Source organism: Apteryx rowi, unplaced genomic scaffold (assembly GCF_003343035.1).
Source record: "Apteryx rowi isolate R43461 unplaced genomic scaffold, aptRow1 scaffold_367, whole genome shotgun sequence".
In the NCBI taxonomy this organism is placed as follows: domain Eukaryota; kingdom Metazoa; phylum Chordata; class Aves; order Apterygiformes; family Apterygidae; genus Apteryx; species Apteryx rowi.
Window position 1 is genome coordinate 666,701 of NW_020450163.1, and position 24,678 is coordinate 691,378.

Below are 24,678 nucleotides of genomic sequence, written 5' to 3' on the forward strand. Positions count from 1 at the left end.
AACATAAACATTTATTGCTTCTTTATTTAAGGGGGATGTATTAAAAACCCATTTGTTAAAAATTCCATTTTGTTAAAAGAAATCAAAGCAGGGAGAAGGGAATATTGAAAAAAGTGTTTGTAGGCAAAAATGTTAGTCAAAATATTTTGGTTGCTTCTCTGGAGGGGCAGAGATGTGACTATGATACTAAAAATAATAATTAACAATTAACAGTGAACCACAGTGTGATGCCCATCTCCTATGAGCCAGTAAATTCACACCTTTTGCTTCAGATAATTACCACTGAGCCCCAATTTTTGGGGTCACTGTTTGCTAGATTTGCAGTTAGCTTTCTAATACTGGTACTGCATGAATTGCATTTGAAAAATCAGTCTTGCCCACAGTCGCCTGTTAACGGTCGGTGAAAAATTGCATGTTGTTGTCCCTTTCCTAAGAAAGAGCTGTGTCCTTGCAGATAGCACTGATAGCAATGCTCAGTGGATGGGCTGCTGATGCACTGGGTGCTTTCCAAAGACGGGTGTAGCTTTGCTCCCACTAGGACAGGAAGAAATGGTGGCTAGGTACACTAAAGGTACCTTAAACTTTCTCTAACAGGCAGGGAAGTGGTGACTAGTGATTTCTGGGAAGGAGGTTTTATTTATTGTCTACAAAAAAAGCACCAATCTCTCCCAAAGTAGTGGGAAAAGACCCATACTCATAAATCACGTTTTTTTTTAATGTTGTGGCACTAGTTACACTCCAGAGTTACCGCTGCCAGTGTGAGCATAGACAGAGACACAAACGACCAGAGATGAGACAGTCTGATGATATTTATCTGGAGGCCAATACCAGCCACTTCCAATTAAACATTTATAACATGGAGCCAAACAGCACAATACAGAAAACACTAGGTGTTGAAAGCAACATTGCGTGAAAGCCCACATTGAAAAACATCACTGACACGGTGGGAAAAAGACAGATCTTGGTGCCAGTTAAAATTTATGTTAGAGCTCCACCTTTGACCCAGAAGAACTTATAGCTACACCCTGAAGGCCTCAGGGTACAACGGATAAACTGTCCTCATGCAGTTAGTATGAAGGAGATTCAAGTTTCAGCCATGACATCTGCTGAAGGCTCATCCACCAATCCACCTAGACTTGGGGCACAGGAGGCAGAAGCCTCAGGCCACCATGCTGGCCATGCTGCCTCCATGTATGTCTCTGGCTATAGAAACCGCTGGTCTGTTTTGCTTGGGGTGGCCTTGGGCTATGCAACCAGCAGCTCCTTAGGGCCTGTCAAATCTTCCTACAGGGGAAATGATCGGCAAGTCTCATCGCCCATCTCTCCTAAATGCAGTATAGAGAGAAATCAGCATTTTGAGAGCGTGATTCAGCTGCTCCATTTCAGACATTTGCTTTAGGGTCTCAGAAATGGCCTTTTTTCTCCATTTACTACAGAGGGGTCTGAACAACCCACTCACATGGAGACATCTCCATCGTGGATATTGGAAGCTAAGCAACAAGACTTCTGGACAAGCTCTCTTGGGCATGCTGTTTCTCCCTCCTCTGTATTACCCATCTGTAAAGCCAATTTCTGTCCATCAGTGTGGCCTCTTGTGACTTGGCATACATACGCTGCTTTCACCACAGACAGGCACCTTTGAATGATGGCAGTTTGGCCCAAAGCATCAGTCCTGGAGAAAGACTCTCCCTTTAAGGAGAAAGGCAAAGCTCTTCGTGCACAGATTTGTGCTTGTTTTGTCATGGGACACATTACCATGAACCCAAAAGAGGAAGGAAAAAGGGGGGTGGGGAGCTTTTGCCTTTCTGGTGGGAACAGTGTTTGAGTTAACTGTTTCCCTTGGGGAAAGGCACCAAAATAACAGAGGAAGGGGGGTGTGTTGGGGGGGAATCAAGTTAAAAAGGCTACGTAATCTGCCTGGGAAAAAAAAGCACTTTCGACAGTGCTCATGAGCCTGTCCATCTGATTGCTGCTGTGCAGAGAGGGCAGTTCAGCTTGACACATGTTGAGGAGAGCAAACCGCCACCATGCTTCCCTCAGCGCCCAGCTTCCAGGATGGGAAGCACGACCAGCTCTTCCCTTTGCCCTGCTGGTGGCACTCGTCTGGCGCAGAGGTGACGTGGCTCCTTTGGGGTGAGACCTGTGCTGATGGCCAAAGATGAACTTTCCTGAGTCCCATTGCAGAGCCACATGTGAAATTTGCCCTCTTTGAGGCTCTCAAAAGGCAGCATTTCAAAGGGAAGAGGCACAGATGAGGGAACTGTGGCCTGGAGAAGTTACTTGCTCAGGATCACCCTGAACACTGAGCTGAGAATCAACCTGGGATCTGGCCTCCCACTCCGCATCCTCATCACAAGGCTGCTCTGCCTACATGTAACTTGCCTTTTTTGCTACAGTGCCTGAAATTGGCATTTGAAGTCAAGGCAGGCAGATGTCCCTCAAGAGGGTCCATGTGTGGTATTGATACCCAGCTCACTCTCAGCCCTGTCCCACAGCTCCTCCAAACAGGGGACCAATCTTGTGATGCTCTCAGCCACAGCAGAGAGAGGTCCTGAGGCTGAACCAGCCTCTTTTACAGCCCTGTGTCCTCCTATGTGGTCAGCCAGGGTTTTGCTAACTTCTGACTGAGCAGAAGTTCATTTCTCCTAACTTCGGCTGCCCAAAAAACACAGCATGCAGACAAATACTGTCCTCTAGACACCTCTACAAGGGTAACACCAAAGAGTGCCTGCAGAACATGGTTCATCCCACCTAAACTAAGTGGGAGAACCATCAAGGAAATCAGGGTGATGAGTCACTGTGAGGTTCCTCACCTTTAGACAGAGAGATTGAGGGGAGGTGAATCTACCTGAGCATCCTGCCATCCTTTGCTTTCCATGAGGGAGCAGAGGTGAATCTATCTGACCATTCCACTGTCCTTCCCTTTCCATATGGGAGTGGAGGTGAATCCACCCAAGCATCCTGCCATTCTTCACTTTCCATGAAGGAGCATCCCCAGGAGCAGCTGGTGCAGACAGGCAGCACGGGCACTAGTGTTGGGCTTTATTTCAAAGTGTACAGCCAGCAGGATTCACTTAGATCAGCAGACAGTTAAAATCTCACGATAATGATGCTGGCAATATCTTTTTTTCTCACTGAAGTGCTACTTTCCTTAAGCAACACCAGCTAGGAACCTGCAGGAAGTACGCTGAGTAGGGCCAATGTCTGGTATTCCTATGTAAAACAAAAATATTTCCAACCTCTACCTTTTTGTCTAAGGACATATCTCGAACCCAGCAGAAAGTGGGTTAAATAACTGCTTGAGCTTTCCCTGGCAAAACTTAGCAGCAACCGCACAACAGAGCAATCTCTGGACTGCCTAGGATATACACAACGCATTATTACTGCTAGACTGGCTCACAGCGGTATCCAACTGTGACAACACCAGGATCTCAGAAGACAGCATGAGGGTGAAACATGCAATATCCTGCCCATAAGATTACCATAATGAAGAAAAGCAGACATTAAATACTAGCACAAGCCTTAACTGAACTGTTCTCCAGAAGCAGTAGAGAGCAGGTCAGCTACCTATGACTGCAATGTCTGTTATCTCAGGGCGGGCAACCTCCTCTTTGCGCAAATGAAAATTCTCCAATCTACTTCAAATTCATTCTGCTCCAAAATCCACAATGACTAATCCCATATCAGCAAAACTGCTCCCAGACATCATTTTTTTCCCCCTCTAATTCTTACATAGTGTTGAACATTGTTCATGACTGGCTAGTTACAGAGGAGAAAGAGCAACCCTGCTAGGAAGCCCCTATCCACCCTGAGCACTGAATATCAGAATTCACCGACAGTTTAGGAGATTGTCCATCTACCACAGCCGAGCAGATTTATCAGCTCAGTTCAAAGCATGGACACACATCCTCTGCTCCTCAGCATGTTTCACTATAGAAGGGTGCAGTTACAGTGCAGCTGTTTGTAACGCAGCTCACTGGGCTTCCTTGATCTCCCACTAATCAGTCCATGTGGAGAGTGGCTTTCCTGTCTGCTGTGGCTGCTTCTGCCTGTCTTTGTGGCAGAGCTTGTCAACACGGTTGCACAGAATCCTGCTCACACTCTTGGCTTTTAATACACCCCTCAAAGACAGTTAAAAGCATGAGGTCAAAGTAGTGGACAGGAGAGATGGAACAAATATCTTGATGAAGTTATTGCATATAAGACTCCAAGTGCTATACTTATATCACTACTTAAGTAGGTAAAACACATAAACCCAGCAGCAACTCTTAAGTACTTCTTGTCTGAAGGAACTGGTATTTTTGCCACATCCTCCACAGGGTAGGAGGGTGCAAAGAAACCATTTTAGCTTCTTGCAGTGTCCTTATCTTTCTTCCCATACATGCAGCAGGCTGTTGATCCTTGCAGGATCTCTGCTCATTTTTCAGCAGCACTGACCACTAGTCCTGCTTGTCTTTCAAAATCCCACCTTACATTTTGACTACCCTGCTTGTATGCAACTTGTTATTGGTTTTACTAATGCTGCACCTCTATTTTCTACAGATTCTTGCTTGGCTTAAATCACCCTTTTGAAATTTGCCATATTATCTCCTGCATTTTATTGCCTTCAAAGTATCATGCCGGATGGGTGGAAAGAGGCTGTTACAGGCACTCTAATGACCTCTGCGGCAAGTGTAACTAGAACAATTTTCTTTTTTTAACTTTAATACGAGCATTTTCAGTAAATCACTTCATTAAAATCCTCCTAAGTAATTGATGAAAAGATAAATTTAATAACAATTACAACAATGAAAATAAAAACTTTAGGGCATAACACCTTTGAACTGTAGGAAGCTCAGGAAGTCACAGAAATGCACTTCATGAATTTAGGCTGAGAGGTATTCCTGAATCTGCAGACAAGCTCATGTTTGATATCTGTCCTCCTCTTCAGAACTGAAATAAGACATACACAAAAAAAATAGTCATAGCCAAAATCTGGATCCCTGTCATTTTTGTCTCCACCTTGTGAAAGAAATGTAAGACTAGAAGACCTTTACTTACTTTTGTCTGTTTCTTTTATGGCTTCTCTTCCATGTAGAGCAAAAAGTCATACTGATCGCATGGCCATGGAAACTGGGTTGAGAAAGGGGCTGTGGATATTAGGCATCTAGTTCTCAGACTTGGAATTTCCATGGAAAATTCCCATTGGTTTTGGTGGAAATTTCCACAACCTTTACTGGGGTCCTCACGGTTAATAACGACAATGATTATCTCCATTCTCCCTTCTTTCCTCCACTGCCCTTTTCCCATCATCTATCTGAAACATAAATGATTTGCATTACCTAATAGGTGCATTCCTAATTATGTCATGAGAGGGCACAGGAGACCCAAGAAAAAGAAGACTACCTGCAGATCTGCCATATCACCAGGCACATATAAGACATGCCACCTGAGGACAAAAGGCTGAAGAGTATGGTCCTSAAATGCTCTCTGCCCATCCAAAACCTGGCACAGCAGATTTCAACCACATTGCATTAATCTGCCCACTCATATTTGCAAGCTCAATGATATATCATGTGTTTCCTTGCCATATCCAGTAGCTCACTTAGATATAGCAGAAAAATGACATGAAACTGGTTTGCATGTCTTGTTCTTGACCAGCCTCTAGTGCCTGTGTTTTATCAGAGTATTTTCTTTTGGGTACTTACAAATTGATTTTTTAATGAACCAACCCAATTTCTGGGTACTGAATTAGGATTCAGTGTTTTGCCACAAGATTATGGACAAATGGTCCATTAGATTTTTGCTTTCTGGCTTTGATGAAGTCCCTAAATGACTGTTTCAAGGTGTTTCTTTAAAAACCAAATAAAATATCTGCCCAGTTGCATTCTTTTGCGTGTGTGTATGAACTCCTCGACTTTTGTTTCAACTCACTCACATCCTGCAACTGAAGCTGTAATTACAGCACTCTGCCTGTGCAGATGTTGTAGTTACTGACCAGAAAATGATGCAGCTGTGTTTCAACACCTAAATGAGAACCCCCCAAGCTCCTCTGCTATTCAGGAGGTGCTGGGAGGCAGCAGGAGAGACCGAGTCTGGCATTCCAGATGGGAAGAAGAAATGAACTGTGTGCTGTGAACCCCTGGAAGCGAACCATTTCTAACCGGATCTCATCTTGCAGCTCCCCACTCCGCTTTCAACCTCAGGTATGCACAAGGCTCATCTCCTGACTTCCAACTGGGTCTGTTGATCTAAGGAAAGATACCACTTCTTGCTACAGATATGCATCAGCTTTCCCATCTCCCTGTGCTATTTTTCCTTTCTTCCCATGAGCTTTCCCAGCAGCATGTGGGCATGCAGTGCAGCCTTTTCTCCTGCGCCCTGGCACTTAATTCTCTTTCAAGGGCTTGTTGCTAACATAAGGGGAGATGACTCGGCTGGCAATGCCAGGAGAAGGCAAGGCCAACGACTGTGCACTGGAGTGGCACAGTCTCTTTGTTCCTTCCCTGGTCCTTCCCTGTTTATTGTACCCTGTCAAATATCCACTGCCCACTAGGCACCTCCTCGCCCTGCTATCTCTCAGCTCCAGGAGCTTGCACACGGCAGCGTATGAGCGCCCTGGGAGAGGAGTGATTCTCTGCTTCTATTTTTGTCAGTGAGGACGAATGCTTAACCCTCATGTGCAGAGAGAAGCAACCGGACTGCTGTTGAATGGGGGAATGGAGAGGGAATGGATGGCACATGTCTCTGGTTACTATCTTGCTGTGCGAGTCCAGCACCACACCTCTAAGATGGCTTCAAAAACTCCGACCAATTTGGGTGTGGACTGGGGAGATGTGAGTTGCACTTTACACCCCACGCCATCCACGTGGTGTTTCACACAGCCCTAAAGAGATGGATGGAGACCCCACCGAGTCCCGTTTTCTTCCTAATGACTCTGGCATAACTCCAGCTTGATCAATGGGCAACACCCATGCAGATTCAGAGCGAAAGGGAATCACCCTCCCGAGCYGTGCTTGGAAAGCAGCACGGATCATTTGGGCAGCTTTGCTGGGTCCTGCACTCRCTGCACAAGCCGGCAGGCAGCTCTGGCACATCCCTGCCTTGGGCACACTGCATTTACTGTAACCACGTCRGGAAAGTCCTCCCCCCCGGCAAAGCACTGTACACTGATAAAGAGTTAAGAAGCTCTCAGAGGCGGTTCTGTGAGAACATTTCTCAGAGGGCAGTGCACTTTTATTTGAAATAATTTTCCATTCCATTTTTATCTATATAATAGGAGGTGGCTCAGGGGTCCGAGTTTTCCATAGCCCCAGACCTCATTTCTCTGGCTGGGGTTGACCCCTGGTCAACTTCCCTAAGAATAACAGAGAAAAGTTCAATGGGAGAGAAAGAGCCACTGGTCTGAACTCCCACTGCTGCTTCATGATGCTGTGGGCATGTAATTATACTCTCTTTGTTAATAGAGTAGAACAGAACATATACATTCATATATATATGGGAAGAGAGCTGGAAAGAAATGTACCTGGAAGGAGATTTCCARGCAAACATGGTGGCTGAGGACCACACAAAGCTTTCTGGTGTTTTATCTTGGTTCAACAACAATACTTTGCTTGTTACTTAGACTCATGCGGAAATTATTCATTCTGCTTAAAACATTTTGATTTTTTAAAATATTTCTCATTAAAGCATTTTTGATGAAAAACAACAAAATTTGGAAGCATTTCACTTTTTGAATTTTGGAAGCATGGGGATGAAATTTATGACAAAAAAAATTTTGACAGAAAAAGGATTTGAAAGAAAGTGTCTGTGTTAAAAGTCTGTTTCATGTAGAAAACACGATTCAAAGGAAGTGTTTTGATTAGTCCCAGTGATATCTAATACAGCAGCTGCCCTGCCCTTGATGCATGCTTTTAAGTGACACTCCTTATGACAGAGGGGCTGTCACTCTGCTAGTGCTAATGGACAAAATCCCAGGAAGTGGCTCATTCTTCAATCTCTGGAAGGCCATTTTTAGACAAGCCTCCTGGACACTGGAGTGTGATATTTTCTCTTAATCCAACTGCTGCCTTCCCTGGAGAGAGCATGCCATTTCTGTAACCTTACTTAAGCCTTATAAAACTGCTTAGGTTCTCCATCTCACACAAAAGAGAATGAGATTCCTTCGTTTAAGGATCACAGGGGAGTTGGTCTTGGAAAATCTCAGCAGTGATCAAATAAGGACACATTTTGGTGGATTTCCTCTGAAAGACAGGAGTGTCCAGCAGTACAAACTAATTTCACTGTGGAGCTAGAAAATACTTGCATTTAAATGTTAGAAAAATCAACAGATTAAAATCACAGGAGAATAATTTAAGGTTGGTTTACATGCTTCAAACTCAGCCCCTGAAGTTTTAACAGGCTTGGCTAACATTTCACTAGTGTGTACTGGTCTTCAAGATGCTAACCATCCCTCATTCAATGATGCTAAATATCCCTTTGCAGCACTTAAAGACCAAGTCTTCTAAAATCTCAGTTTTTCAAGTATATTCCTAGTCATTCATTTTGAGGGACTGAAGCATTTGCCTGGCTTGTTTAATCAGAAGGGCTTCTATTACAATCTAGACAGCATCTAATGAAAACAACTGCTATTTTTTGTTGCAGTCTGCTAGATTCATCATTCTCAGCTAGGTTCATATAGGAAACAGAGTTTCAGTCATATATGAATGTTTAGTTTGCACCTTGGAAACACCATTTCCAGTTGTATTGCAGCATGTACTACTTCAGCCCCTGCAATTCTAGGAAGTTTCAATTACCCGATTCTCTCCTTTCCTTCCCAAAACCGCCTGCAGCTGCCTCCTGTTTCCTTCCGCAAAGTCTTCAGGGAATGGAAACTGAATCAAGCTCAGGTGAACAGCATGCAGAGAAGAGCGCAGGATGGAAAGGTCCTTCCTTCAAAAAGGGTAGGCATGTGCCATGCATGTGATACTTTTCCTGAACTCGACTCAATTCTCTCAATAAGAACTGTAAGACTTAATATCACCAGACAATCCAGATCTGTTGCGTTCAGCTCTTTGGTTACACACGATACTAACAACTGTGTTTCAGTCTCCCCTATGTTAGCCTGGATCTTCCTTCTGATCCTGCCAAGGTAGGAAGGAGTCCCTCTGGTAGTGGGTCTTTTGGGGACAGAGAGTCTTCATTCAGGTCATGAGTTAGTTATTTGATTGTCATTTTTAGCTTTGGCAACTGCCTTTTTTTTTTCTGTTTAACACACATCTAGTGCAACATCATGGTTATTGACGTACTCGGATACCAAAACTGTCAAGCAAATACAGAGAAATGTTTGCAGCAGTAGTGATGCCTGACTCCATTTAGGAGGCACTGAAACAAAGACCAGGAGAAAAAGAAACAGCAAAGAATGAGTATGAAAAACAGGTGGGCAGAAACGGGGAAACTGAAGAAGACAACTGATATGCACAGACACAATGTTTTATACAGCCCATGTGACAGGGACTGAATGGGAGGACTTTTCTGTCCTGACAGCCCATCACAGGCTATTCTGAATAAAAGAGAAAGAAAATACTGAGAATCACAAAATACAGAATCRAGACTTTTACAAAACTGCCAGCTCCACAAGAATTTTTCATCATTCATATACTTGCTGGAATACGTCTAACAGGAATATACTGCAGTCAGAAGGGTGACTATGAGAAGATAGACACACCTAAGTAGAGGTCATTTAGTCTGCTCAGATACCAAGCAGAGCCTGCTAGAAGATACAGACAGGATCCAGAAGAGCCTTTTATAGCCCAGGTTGCTGAGAGCTATACAACTTTGCTATTGCAATGGGAGATAAAAGCTAGTTGAGATGTATCCAAACTACATAGAGAGTTATTCCCAAATGAGCTTTCTGTAAAACAAGACAACTGATAACATGCTTGACAATATTTTAGTATCAGTTCATACCCAGTTTTTCACTTACAGTCTCAAAGAATCCTCAACATAGAGTCATTCCAATAAGGCTCTATCAGAAATTGATAAACATGTAAATTCCTCATCAAAATGATAAAAGGATTTAAACTGATACTTGTAAAAACATCTACCTTTTCTTGACTCTGTAGTGAGTCATTTACATGATGGTGGGGCTCAGAGTATGCTGGTCACTAAGCTATATCAGAAGATGATTCCCATTCTGAAGCTGTTATAATCCTTCTTTCCAAAAAGTTTTTTTCCAGTCCTACAACCATTAGCTCATTTTGCAAAAAGTCCCTAATTTCCTCCTCTCCAAGCTGTGCGTTCTTTCTCTCTATAGTTCTTGCAACTCTATTCCTGCTTGTTGCAAGGACGCCAACCAGTGCAGTGAATACAGACTGCCACACACTGGCCCTAGACATATTGTTCTGCACCTTCAAAACAGGACTTTAGAGATCTTTGTACAGGGATATCTAAAGCTGGTTACCACTTTAACTAACCTGATTTAGAAAGCCAAGCAGCTACACCTGCACAGTCCCTTAGCATAGACCTAATTACAGCTACTAAAGTAGTTTGCCTTACTCCCCAAAGAGAAGTCGCAGGAGGTTAGTAGCTACATTATTGCGCATGGGGCAAACAGAATAGTTACTTATTTTGGAGTTTTCAGTAACTCTGCAAGGTTCATAAAATCAAAGAGAAGAAAGTCTGTTCTTGAGTGCAGAGGGACTTCTTGTAAGATGCAGGGATTCACAACATTTGGTGCATTCTTGTGAAGYTGATGATGACTACAACACTGCTAACACATTTAGCTCTTCTTTGGGCAAGGTAGCTTTGAATCGATTCACAGATGGGCCATGTTTTTTTCCCCCCCATTTTTAGATGTCTGATTACAAGTCAGTATAGCAGGCCAGGAGTACCTGAAAGCATCACCTGAGCCATGCATGTTCCTCATGGACGGGATGCCCATGCCTGACGGACTGGGGCTGAACAAATTAGGCCTAGAGTTACCTTGTCACCCTTGACTTCCAGAGATACAGCAACAGCGGAAGGAAGGGAAGGAGAACCCAGGCCCTATGCCAGCCGTAACTTCTTACTTTTTAAAATCAAATCAGTGCAAAACCCACCACGAACCCTATAGTTCTGCTTCACTGTAAAGAGTGCCTGAATGCTGCCTTTGGTAGGGAAGAGAGCCATGAACATCTTCTGTGTTTTTCATGTTACGATTATCAAATTGGCAGCAAAATAATAAACGCTTCTCTGAACTTCCTAAATGCCAAGAAAATATTTACAGGGCCCACTTCTGCAAAGCATGCACGCCAGCCCAAAGGGCATACACACACACTGCACTGGGTGCCGCCTGGCATGCTTTTCACAGTGATTTTTATTAAACATTTGCGGTTTTCCTGCTGAAAAACCCAGCAAAAGATTAATGCCAAAAAGGGACTCCTCTGGGGCTGAAACTGTCAGGGAGCCAGAAGACAAGGAAGTAAAGTGCCTGCATGTCCATTCCTTCCCAAACTTATTTTACCACCAGATAAATAAGATCCAGCCTGGCCAGGATTGCAGCACATTTATGGGGGAAATCTGTGCTAATGCTGACCATGTTCTCCATGCTCCAGAAAAAACAGGGAGGGCTTTAGGCCTGCGCTCATGAACATTTCACCAGCAAATAAATTCATATAAAAATATTTCCCATGTATGTAATTTTTTTTTCTTTAAAATGGGATTGCTATGGTCTCTAATTTCCTCGGGACTGCAAACATAACTCTGCAATGCTTCACAGCTGTTGAAATACTGTGCTATGCATGGAAATGGGCTCAACATGTAGCTATATTCCTGGGATGCTTCCAGCGCAGACTGGAGCGATGCCATGATGCAACCAGAACAGTTAACAGGCAGGTTGGCGCCAAGGCAAAAAACATACCCCGGGTTTGGTATGTGCCTTGGAAAGCGACAGCCCTACTCCTACCCTGCAAGACATTCCTAGTTTGCGCGACTCCGTCAGAGACAACTGTTACATCCTGTGCTGACACCCCACGGGGCAGTGAGCGGTGCACCAACCTGCATGTGGGAGGGCAGCGTTTTACCGCAGCATAATCCTTAATTTATTTCCAGCTTCAACTATTACACTTTAATGAAGGTTTTCTAATGAGCTGTTTAAATAGTAATTAGAGGCCAGCACTGAAGAGGGAGATAAGTCTTGCGGGTATCTAGCGCTGCAAGAAAGGACCTGATAAGAAAGAACTGAATGATTTTCTTCTGGGATCAATTCCAAAGAGCAATTATCCCCTTGATACCATGCTGCTTAAACAGGAACAGATTGAAAAAACACTTTACAGTGGCTGGCAATGAATGGGCTACTTTCCCAGCGTTTTACAAGAGAAGGCCAGAGGCTTTACGCCAGTACCTGAGATAGGAGATGATCCAAATGGTGCTGATATCTCATCTTATTTACATAAAATAATAATCCAATTTTACTGAAAAGCTTTACATAAACAGAATAATTGTCAGGAACATGCGGGTAGTTTCCTGGTAGGTTCCCACCTCAGTAATTCAAAGTGTTTTTTTTTTTTTTAATTCCAGGTGCTGGGCTTTGGTGACTTGCTAACACTGACCAGTAACTAGGTTGCTGTCCCTTTGCTGTTGGCAGTAAGATGTATCCTATTTTGCTAAGAGCAGTTCTGCCCCCATAATTATATTGTAGCCATTCCAGCCGAGCAGATGAGCTGAGCTGTGACAATTGTGCAGGACAATATGACTCACAGACTTGGCTAAAAACTCACTAGTTATCCTCTGATGTTGTCTGAGAGTTAAGTAAGCTTGAACATTTTAATAGGCTTATTTTCTCACCATTCTACTGCCTTAGGTGATCTATTGTGTTGCAACACAAAATAGAGTATCATGGGATCATTAGAAGCAAGAAAGGGGACATGCTCAAATCGTCATTTTTCTGACATGCTCTGCCAGTGCCAATATCTGGTAGGGACTCTATGGTGAGTGGCGCGAATGGCAACACATTTGGCAAACTGCAGAAAAAAACATCCAGGAAGGATTTCCTTGAGGTTGGAGCATTACTTACTAATACAGTGTAACGAGGAGATATAATAGTATGGCAGGATCGCACTGTGCCTGGTGGTGTTAATACATGCAACGAAAACCTAGTGCTTCCATGCATGTAAGGAGCACATACAAGGACACATTGAAGGGTCGTAACTGTGGGAAAAACAGCATATAGCCCTTCCTTAACTGGTGAAAGAGATCTGCAGGTCACCGGTGCATCCTTGACTACTCCCTCCCTCTGGATTTCCACGCACCCCACCACGGTGCCCCAGCAAGCCTGCTTTCTGCACAGTCCACCCAGACTGTGGTTACTAGAGACCAGACAGATGTAGAGTCCTGAATGCTGGACCAGAAGGGACTTGCTGCATTAGCGAGCTTTGCTCCTGAAGCGCCAGGTCCTTCAGTCCACTGCAGGAACTGGGACAGAGACAACTTGTGGAAACTTGCTTTTACAGGGATTCAGAGCCTCCTTCTAAATTCCAGTGTAGTTTCATTCATGGCAATGTGCACCTTCATTTCTGTGCTGTGACTGCTGGTTAGCTCCCAAAGCTCTTCTCCCCGCTACGTGCACACCAGCCCTTGCACCATCAGAGAGCAGTCAGAGCCCTTCTCAGCCAGCCCCTCTCCTTAAACTGACCATGCCAAGCACTTTTAGGTCCCCTCTTGTACAACAGGATCTTCATTTCCCTGATCTTCCTAGCTTTTCGCTGCAGTTCTCATCTGATTTCATCTGGTGGGAACATGAATGGGATATGATATGACATGGGCACCACCCAAGAAGAGTAAAGTCAGAGCAGAGGTCCTTCTAGCCCAGTAACCTGTCTTGGACATTCATCAGCAGCAGATGCTCAGGGTAGTTTCATGTTACAGCTGAGCCAGCTTCAAAGCTCCCTGCTGTGAGAGAGGACATCTCACCAGCTCTCTTTCCCTGCACCATTTTCGACCTCCCTTTCTCAGCACCTGCTCACACCACTGTACTGGCTCTGGCACACAGTAGATCACACAGGAGCCAATTCTGCTTGCAAACATGGAAACAAACCCCTCTCTTTTTGACAGGCTTGTTTTCTGCCATTGCAGTGTGCTGAACTGGTTTACTGACTGTTCAGAGGAGCCTCAGAAGCAGCTCAAGGCTAGCAGAGTGCAAAGTGGAGATGTGGGTGGAGCAGGACCTTCTCCTTTTGGCATCAGTGATGCGGTAAAATTAGCTCAGGCCATCCCATGAAATCACATCTTGTGAGAAGGAAATGTGAACAGGGCATGAAAGGGTGAATCCACTGCGGGCTTCAAGAAAAAACAAGTTGGGCATATCAGGGGAAGCAGACTGCACAAATCACGGCATCCTACAAGCAAAAGTGGGACCTCAGCACCGTAGATGTCTCTGTTAATTTTTATCCCATTGATGTATTTGCAATCTACAACACCACGCTGAAACGAACTCCAAATTCAACTATGCCTTATGTGAAAAAGGGCAGCACTTTTCAAATTACTGCCTGATCATGCTACACAGCACCCCCTGCTCTTGGTACTAGCAGGAGGATATGCACCTTTCTCTGGATCATCCCGGAGAGATCAGAGTCAAGAGCTCTCTTGGGCTTTGTGCAACAGCTTTATCCTTCCAGCAGTCTTACTGCAACTCTCTCTCCCTTAACAACTTCCCTTTGCTCTTTTTCCAGGAACTCCATGGCTGACTCGTACACTGGGGCCTTTCCTATTTTTGACAGTTTGTAGGATTCCAGGTGAACATCTGCTTCTCACAGAGAGCAGAAATTCAAGCTATATGTCCCTCACTGCATGACTCCACACTTTACTATGTCATTTCATCCCATTCCTATTCTTCCTATCCGGAAGTGCACAGTTTGTTGTAATTTCCCCAAATGCCTTTGTTCTAATGATGATTCCCAATTGCAGGTAATTGTGAAATTTCATTAGCAATTTCTATATATTATGCCAAGGCCATTAAGAAAAATATGAAAAAAATAATTTCCAAGACCAGTATTTGAGAAACCCATCCTTGCAGCCCAGCACTTTCCTATTCCAATTGATTTAATAATTCTACTTTACTGAAGTCCAGACAACTTAGATGCATCCTGTCTGCTTTGTCAAGAGATCAGTTTTTTTTATCTACTCTGGCATCATTTACTTTCAGAAAATTCATATCTCATCTTATCCATGTTCTTAATTATTCTCTGTTTTAATGTTTATTCTAAAGTTTTGCATACTAATAGATTCAGACTAATAGACCTCTACATGCCAAGAAAACATTCACCCTGCCCCAATAAATACACCTTTATTTGCTGTTCTCCAGCCAAACCATCCAGCCCCTGTGGTTTGACAGATTTATTACAAACCCTTCTTCCGTGACTTCAGCTTTGTGCCAGTCCTTTCTAATTTCTGGAGGAGAAGCTAGCTGGTCCTACCTGTTTGCATGATCCAAGATCTTTGACTGCTGCATCCATTTTGCTTGTGGCATTTCCCATTCCCATAACCTTCCATGAGTCATCCTGCCTCTGTCCCCTTGGCCAGCATCCCCATCACTACCAAAAACTAGGGCAAAGCTTTCATTTAGTTTCAGGACTATACTTAGATTATCTTTAATCTTTGTCCCATCCTCAGTGCATACCAGTCCCACTTCTTCTTTCCTGCTTCCCCTTTCATTTATATGGCTGGACAGTTTCCAAGAATTGTGCAACCCATCTTCTGCTATTTCCTTTAATAACCTTTACAAGGTTGTATTCAGCCTTACTTTCAGACTTGCTTGCTTTACATCCCTGTAAAAATTGCTTTTCGTTGCTGGCCTTTTTACCGTTACCTGGGGGCTCCCTGATCTCCTTCAGCAGCACATCTTCCTCCCATCCACCAACCCCTTAATCCACTCCTTCCTCATGCAGATTCTCAAGCCCCTGCCTTGCCTCCATGGGAAATAGGCAGGGCTTTTTGTCAGCAGGAGGGAGCTGCTGTTGAATCATAGCCTTCCTGGTTGCAAGGCCAGTGGCCATCCTGTTTGTGTTCGGCCAGGGGAGCGGGCGCCTACAAGACAGAGGTTAATTCTGTCTTGGACCTGGCGGGCGGGCAGAGATGTCCTGCCAAAGAAAACGACAACGCTCAAAACGTGCTCACTAGCCAAAGCCCTGCACCCCTTCTGCCCACTACACTATGCAGCCCATACCCTGTTATTACAGGAGTAACTTAGGGAGGTGTTTGCATCTGCTCAGGCAGGGCTTTGCTCCCCAGCCAGCCTAATGCAGCCTCAAGGGCAAGGTGAGATTCTTGGAATTAAATGGAACTTCATAATGATAATTATTATTTTTAGATCTTTCCTTTCGGCAGCTCTCCAAAGCAATGAAGAGCTCTGCTGAGCCGTAGAGCACAGGATACCATTAGTATAAACCCACAAATACCTTCAAAATTGGGAGAAAGATGTAGGTGGGAGGGGAGAAACCCTAAAACTTGCCCTGGGAAGCAGCTCTGCATTAGCATCTCTTGCTTGAGGAAAAGTGTCCTGGTCACCCACAAAGATTTGCCATGCAGCAGCAGCAGCACCAGAGGGTCCTACCCACACATCCAGCTCTTGGCAACTGGAGGTTCCCCCAAGCACGGAGCAAACCTCCCAGTAGCAGGACTCGTAAACCTGTAGCTCTGCATGAAGTCACTCCTCTAGAGCACCTTTGTAAATGTGCTGCCTGGAACGGTTCTCCCCTCTGGCAGTAATATAAATGGGAGCCTGTTAGTCAGCTGCATACTCTCTCGATGACTGGCTACAGGCTGTTGGTGCATCAGGTCTCTGGGCTTTGCTACCTTAGAAGGTTTTTACTGGAGAGGAGCAAGGAAAGAGTGCTTCAAAAGAGGACAAGAAACATTCCAGCTCTTGGATCCGTTCCAACCTTGACTGGAAAGTTGAGACATGCCTTGGAGGGGATGGGAGTCCCCTTGGAAGATAATCAGAGATTTTGAGTCTCTGTTACTTCCTTCTATTTACAAAGTCAGCAAAGTCAGAAAGCTGGTTCTCCACCCCCACCCCACCACAAGATTATGTCTCTGCTCACAGCAGAAATGACGTACACGTCGATGTGAGGTGCTCTGAGGCAAAGAGGCTCCTGRTCACCCCTTGTGAACTACAGACACTTGGGGAAGGAGGGTGGCACACTGGAGGAGAGCCTCCAAACTCCCACTGCAGCCCAGAGCAGGCCAGTGAAGAGCTGTGATGGAGGGATGTCATTTCCAAAGGGCTGTTCTAAATTAGAAGGCACATATTCCAGGTGCTCCCAAAATGCTGGGATGATGCCAGTCATTGTAGGATGCGGAAAGACCGTTTTGTTCATCTTCTTCCATTCAAACAATAATGCCAGTGGCTCCCCGGCCACTGTACAGATACCAGTGGTGTGTTCAGTGCTGCACTGGCTCCTGCCAGCCCCCAGATGACAACTGTCCCTGTTGCTCACCTCTCAGCCTTACCAGCCTCTTCCTTTGCTAAAGCAACCTGCCTGTTTCTGCAGTTTCTTTGGGGCACCTGCCAGGGGCCATCACAGCATTTTCCTGGCATAGCAGCACTGGCTAGACTGGCAGAAACAAGACTGGAAGGGCTCATCCAGAGCAACAGTCCAGTGCTCCTCAATCACTGGCCATCAGTAGCACCAAGGGCTCTGCAGCACATCTGTTCTGCACGTCTGCACTACAGCTGTGATCCTGCAATAGGCAGTTTGCTTCAAAGCAATATTCTCCAGAGAAGATGCCATATTTAATAGCTGTCTGCCTTCCCTCCTGTGCTTACACAGGAGCAGAACCCTTGCTCTCTGTAGCTGGTGACAGACACATTTCCCTTCACTACCTTAATCCAGGAAGAAACCCCAAACATTTTCAGATGCAGACTGCAGCTCTTGACAGCATGGCACTTGGCTAATGGAATAAGTTTAATGCAGAACTTCTCTGCAACCAGAAGCAAAAGAGTTAAATACCAGCAGGATGTGGGTGGCCATGGACCATCAGTACTTCATGGGACGCAGAGTCAGAGCAACATCATCATCCTCTACAACAAGCAGTGAGAATCACAGAAAGGGCCCTTGGTTGGAGAACTTCAAGCAGAACCCCTGAAGCAGTGGTGGCATCTATGATGTTTGCAGGGAGGCTGCTCCCTACCGACATTTTATGGTGGTTTGACTTCACGGATTAACCTAGCAGCTCACATTGTATCTCATAGGCCAGTTAAATTCACTTAATGTTGGACAGAAAAGCAGAATTAGATTCCTCAGCTGTTCTGCAGCTCTGAAAGCAATTGTACACATGTTCAGGGAATAACCAAAGCCTGATGATATATTATAGTCACGGTGATGTTTATACAAAGCAGTAAAGGTCACACACTGACTAAACAACTTGGGTCTAATGGCTGAGGGCAGCCAAGAGACACAAACTATATCCCTGGCACCTTGCAGGCCTGAGTAGGACCACAGAGCTGTCCCTTTACCTGCATATGCCTCAGTTTCCTTAGCTCTACCAGCAGGATTATAGAAAAAACTGGTTGTCTTTCAAGGGCATGCTGAGTTCATTTACTAGTGGAGAGAAAGTGTCTTGATAGACTCTGAGGACTGGTGCTAGAGCAATTCCAAGGATTACTACAACCCAAGCTGGCGCACAGCACTCAGCCAAGAAGGAAACCTCAATTCCTGTTGCAAACTCTTGGCAGAACAACTGACCAAGGACACTTTCTAATGGTGCTCGTGCACAGCTGTGTTTTCTTGGACTTTTCCCAACCCCAGTGCCCATGAACAGGGTCACAAGCTGTGTGAAGGGAAAAAGAGAGGCTCCAACTACAGCAGATTCCCCTGGCACAGCTGAAGGAGGTTTCTAGCTCTACTTACTGCTCCTGTCAAATAGTATTTTCCATCCAGGAGGCTCCTGCAGTACTGATGAGCAGAGGCAGGACCAGAATCCACTGCAAGTCAGGAATCCGAGCACACAGACTGAAATAGGCTTTGATGCTCATTTTCCCACCAAATGAAGTGGAATATCCTCCCTTCACCAACGATACAGACACACACACTCTCTATCTCACATTGCTCCCCTACAGCATACGGCATCACCAATCGTTCCACAGTCCCCACTTCCCGCTCCCAGGGAGACACACGGTGCTGTGTGTCCCTGAGGTGTGAGCAAGGATTCAGACAGGCAAATTTTAAGGCGAGCGGGTGCATGTTGCAACAAGGAGGAGGCTGTTTGGCAAAGGAATTTGGCTCCTTTTATGAAGAGATTCAGGGAACATGCTCATGAAAAACGCAAGTTTCCAAATATTTTATTTTGATCTGGGTGCCTGGCAAGATCTCCTGTGAAAATCCACTCGGTTTGTACTACATGGGCCTAAGAGGAGAGAGTGGGAGTGGTAGGAAGTTAGACACAGACCCTAGCAAGGGTTAGATTTGGGTTTAAGCAGACTGCTGGAAAACCAGAGGGTCTGGCTGTGACCCAGTAGCTGCTCTTTTCTCAGTGTGAAAGGGAGCAACTGCTCCTCTAAGACACCAACATGCAAAGCAGAGTTGGCAGGTAATCCCTGATACACCAACTGTAGGAAAAACTCAGGGAAGGGCCTGAACCTGTCTCTAAAATGCAAAGATGCTGAGTATGCCATTTTGCCCATTTATCATGTGAAAAAGATGCTGCTCAATTAGCCCTGACGTCCCTGCTTGCTGCTTCTTGCCTGGGAAAAGAACGCTCACATGCTGGGTTGGGCTGGTTCTTCCTAACATCTCTGCAATGATGCTAAACCAAAAAGTAATTGTCAGGTCTCCAGCCCTGTGGATCTGTCAGAGAAACAGAGCTTTTCGCTCCTAAATAAACACAGAAGTCTTGATATTTAAAGACAAAAAGCTTTTCTAGTAGTGGCTCTTGGTCTGTGTGAATGAGATAAGGGCTGACACATACTCTGTCACAGGCTGACAGATATTAAACCACTGGGGACCAATAAAATAAGCTGAACGTATGCTGCCCTGCAAAGATCGGAGCAAGGCATGCAGACTCCCAGGATCCAGCCCATAAGCTCTGATTAAACAAGGGCTTGTCTCTGAGAAAGATGCATCTGATCTTGGCTCAAAGACTTCCCGTGATGAGGAATCCAGTGTTCACAGAGATGCTGCTCAAGTGGTTAATTCTCCTTAGGGTAAAAAATGCTCCTTTGTTGAATCCATCTCATTTTCCAGGAGCAGATTGGGGTGATGTCCCACATCCCTACAGAGGACAATTCTCTTTTGTCAGGACACAAGTATTTTGTGCTGGTAGAACACATACTGCTACTTCGCACAGAGCATCAGGCTGGAGGGGGAACGCTCAATTATCTGGTGAAGGAAGAAGAGGCATTTACAGACCAGCCAACAGCATACACCAACAGCAAGGCCCAAATCTTAAACAAATCCCTTTAAGGTGAGCAAAGGACCCAGAGCTCAGCTCACTGCTGGCTTGATTTGGCCTTGCTGGACGTCTCCAGGATGGCAGAAAAGAACCCACCCCTTCTTTGAATGATAACTGTGCTCAGCTCAGCAGTCAGCATACTCATGTGGGATATGGCTCCAGTGCCAGGGTCTGTGCATGATGCTGCTGGTTGGTATTTCCAACACCAGCCCCACGGTATCCACAGTACCCTGCAACAGCCCATGTGAGTCTTCATCTCCAAGTTGCCGGCACATTCACAGGGAAACGTAAACTGGTTGTTCATAGATCTAGTTGCTTGTTGAAACAGAAAAGACAGGAAAAAGAGAACCTGGCAGGTTGGACTTTTCTTCGAGGGAAAATCCAGAAAAGTCCATAGATATAAAGAGTTGAGAAGCGTTGAGACAGTGGGAACATGAAACCAGCCAACTGCCCTTCTGCACTGAGACATGAAATTCAAATGAGGCCCCATGGGAACCTAACGCAAACTCACCCCCAGGATAAAGGCTGCCGTTTGCATGGCCAGCAGCGACTACATTGCAAACCAGTGAAGTCATTATTGATTTCAATTCACAGCTACAGAGAGGCTTCAGAACAAGTCTGTGACGTGGAAAATGCTGTGACTGGGATCCCAGTTCCCTCCAGTCTGGTGCATTTTGTGATTATTGACCCTATAGTGGAAAGACCGGGCTAAGGAAACAGGCTTCTTTTTATTTCACGCCTCCATGAGAAACTAAGGGTATTTCCATTGAATTAGCCTGGATGACTGCTTTCCTTCTCTGCACAAAACAGAGTGAAGCAGAGCAATGTTCGGACTAGAAGCCTCAGCTATGGCTCCATGTGATGGATTATTTATTTCTGTAGCCAAGAACTAGATACATCATTTAAAATGGAGACATGAAGAAAAAACCTCAAACCTTCTAGCTTCATTCTTTTCTTTCTTTCAAAAAAAAATTTTTTTTTTAATTTATGATATAAAGAACAGCAGAAACAGGCTAATGATTTCATTATCTGGGAAATCCTTATGGCAGACATACTCAGCACAACGGACTCAGACAACCTGCCTTTCCTTACCCTGTGATGGGCATTTCTGCAGCTGTCTCTTTGATCTCTGATGTCCCATTGATCTTGGAGACTGTACATTGACATTTACCCAAATCCAGGGAGAAACCATAAAGCGCATAATCTTTCACTGGGAATTAGAAAAGAGCAAAACCTTGAAGAGGTGAGGTGATTGCAGGGAAGTCCACAGTACCGTAACTGTGGCATCACATATCCAAATCAAACACTGACATCTCTATCCGGGCAGCCATGTTGCTGCTATTCAAGACCAAGAGCTCTGGGGACGGGGTCTTGCTGCCTGTGAGTGCTTTCACTGCTGAATTGGCCTGGGAGTGTCAAATCATCTTTAATGACTCAGAACTGAGCTGCTCAAAAAAGATGACGTTTTCCTATCTGACCCCAGAGAGTAAGGGACTTAGAAATACATTTCCTTGATTGATTCTACAAATCCCCAGGACATGCTCAAATCAAGTATCTGGTTCAAAGGACTAATGAGAATGCTTAGAAATATGGACTTTAGCAGTCAAAAACCCTTGGTCATCTCCTCCCCAAGAGCAACTGAACATGAAAAGGTGAAACAGTCTGAATGCTAAGAGAGGACTCAAAGGCAGGAGTTTGATGTAGCAGGTCTCCCCATCCCTAGTTACGCACGGTGGACGCAGGGAGGAAAAAGCCTCGCTTCTGCTGCGTCTTGCTCAGTGATCCAGGGCAGATCAATGCTTCTGCTTCTGCTTAATAGAGCCTGGGACTTTCTAAGGGGCCTACTGGAGTCAGGCACACAAAGATGCAAAAGATTTCAAGTTCCAGATCTTTTCGGCTCCTTGGAAATCCCCAAGAGAGGCATGGGGCATGATGCAGAAGAGGTTGGCAGCCAAGCTGGGCCTGGAGGAGGGGGAGAGAGGCCGCCTGGTGACAGCGCTGTCGCTGAAGCCTTGCAGTGTGCTTTCCCTGGCAGGAAGCCGTTTGTCTACGAGGCAAGGAAACAAGGAGGTTTTGGAGACGGCAATCCCATGCAGCTTCTCACTGGTTTTCCCAGCTACCGATCCAAGAGTGCCTGTGTTTACTTCCAGCCTTCCTCTCTGCTCAACTGCCAAGCAGCCTTAACGACCGGACGCGAGCCACTCCACCAGGAAATGCGCTGGATCGCATCAGATAAAAAGACCATTACACAGGGACACTTCGCTCGTGTTAACCCTGCTCTACCTGGGTCCCAGCAACGGCGCCGAGGGCCAGGGTTACTCCAGGGCAAATGAATTCGCGGCGTCGTGAGCCTGGCAAAACCATTCTCCACAGCAGATTTCTGTTATCAGAGCCAGAGTTTTCATACCTTGGGCTGCTCCGCAAAGTGACATTGCTACAGCAGGTTGGATCTAGTCCAAACGGCGCTGAAGGGTTCTCAAGCGCGGGGGACTAATGTGCTGACCGTTTGCAGCGAGAACTCTCGGTTCAAATCACATGCGCTTGCTGGACCTGCTCCTTCGCAGCAGCTTGACAGTGAGAAACTCATGAGACAATGCTGGGCAGTCAGGAGCTGCTGCTCCAGAGGTTCTTGCCTACCATGGTACAGCCAGACCAAGATCTCCAGGATTTTTTCATAACCCACTTATCTGAAAATACTTTCCAAGGGGCAAAGGAGATGTAAGGTTTGCTGGTCACTGGAAGACCGAACTGCAACCGTGGATTGATCTGGCCTGACTCCAGCCTCTCCACTGCTTAAAGCAAGGACACGTGGATGTGGTACCATGCTGGTTGGTGCCCACTCAAGACCTGCCCTGACTTTCCCCCAAAGGGATGACCCTCAGTGGCACCATGAGGCTCATAAGCCAAAGCAGGACTCAAGGAACCAGGCCCTGGTTCTGCCACAGCTTCTCCTGTCACCTTGGATGTGTTACATAACACCTCTGGCCTCCATTTCCAGGCTGGAAAGTGGTCATTTCCCCAGTGCCTACGAGCTCTCTGCGGACATGGTCTGGCCCCTATCATGTGTCTAGGACAGTACCACTCTACTGAATCCCCAGTCTCCAAGAGGTGAGGAGAGGCAGGAAAGCAAGTAACAATTAAAGAAAAAAAATGCATCAAACTGTCACAAAATGGAAGTGCTTCTCTGCAAAAGAGAAGAATTTTATGATTTCTGTACTTTGAAAACTGAGCAAAGTGCAGACCGTACCCATCCTGACCTTTCTGGTGAGCTGGTACAAAGGTACAGGACTGGGATAGCTAAGAGAGCATCGCTTTCTTCTTAGGTTCCTGCAACGTCCATTAACACTTTTCCAGTTGGCGAAGCACTGCCCAGTGCACTCACTTCCCCAGCCGGGCCGAGCGTGTGATTTGCGGAGTCCGTCTGCACAGTTTCCAGGGGGCCTGGCAAGGTGATGCTTGTCCCATCTCAGTCCCACCGTGCCAGCGGCCCCGTGGGAGAGTCACCCCAGCCATGTGTGAACTCTGCAGACCACAGCTGACAGTTTACATTTCAACACCTCTCTTTTAGCAAGGGAAAGATAGTGTGCAAACTGGTGTCCTTTTTCTAGCCAATTGATAATAGCAGCAAGGTGAGAAAAAAAAAACACTCAAAAGCAACAGTTTCAGTAAGATTAACACTGAAGTGATAGTCTAATAGAGCTTAGGGAGAAATCTCTGACTGATCCCTGTCCTTTCTCACCACCTATTCCACTGTCTGTCCTTAATTATCCCAAAGATTAAAGCTAACAGTCACCTCCTTCTGCCTTAAACCACCGTCTTGTCTCCTTTTCCTCTTTTTGGCAAGGGCTGAGATGAGTCATCCAGGAACACAATGACTTGACCTAAAGCAGGCAGGCAGGGAGGGGAAAGGACTTCTGTTCTTTCTCAGCTCCATTCCCAAAACCCAACTCCATCCATAAGGAGAAACTAACATTTTATCACAGCAATGCCAGCAATGAGCCATCCTGGGGGAAAGGAGAAAAAAATCTATAAGTTTCTTAACACCTAGCAAAACCTTTCTCCCTGGTAGAGCACACGGTAGGCTGAGCAATGAGATTATGCCAAGCAGGCACCAAGAAATAATTCTGATCATGTCTGTACACATTAAGATCCACTCTATCTTCCTCATGCTTAAAGCAAGATAAGGGCTATTTTAAAATAGTTAGCAACTGACCCTAAATAATACACGCTGCTATGGCTATCCTACACTGATAGACTGATTTGCCAACGCAGCAGCTGTCCTGATTTTGCTCT

The 24,678-nt window shown here is 45.4% G+C and overlaps 1 protein-coding gene across 6 annotated transcripts in view; it reads right to left on the reverse strand.

The window, feature by feature from the left end:
- Window positions 1-24,678, reverse strand: part of EXD3 (exonuclease 3'-5' domain containing 3) — a 334,835-nt gene that overhangs the window by 96,182 nt on the left and 213,975 nt on the right. Inside the window, exon 19 of one of the 6 annotated variants that reach the window (XM_026073357.1) lies at window positions 4,878-4,932. The exons of the other annotated variants lie outside the window; for them this stretch is intronic. Within the exon in view, the coding sequence (XP_025929142.1) occupies window positions 4,927-4,932 (6 nt within the window). The 3' untranslated portion in view covers window positions 4,878-4,926. Of the gene's footprint in view, window positions 1-4,877; window positions 4,933-24,678 lie in introns of those variants that run through there. 6 annotated transcript variants of the gene reach the window in all.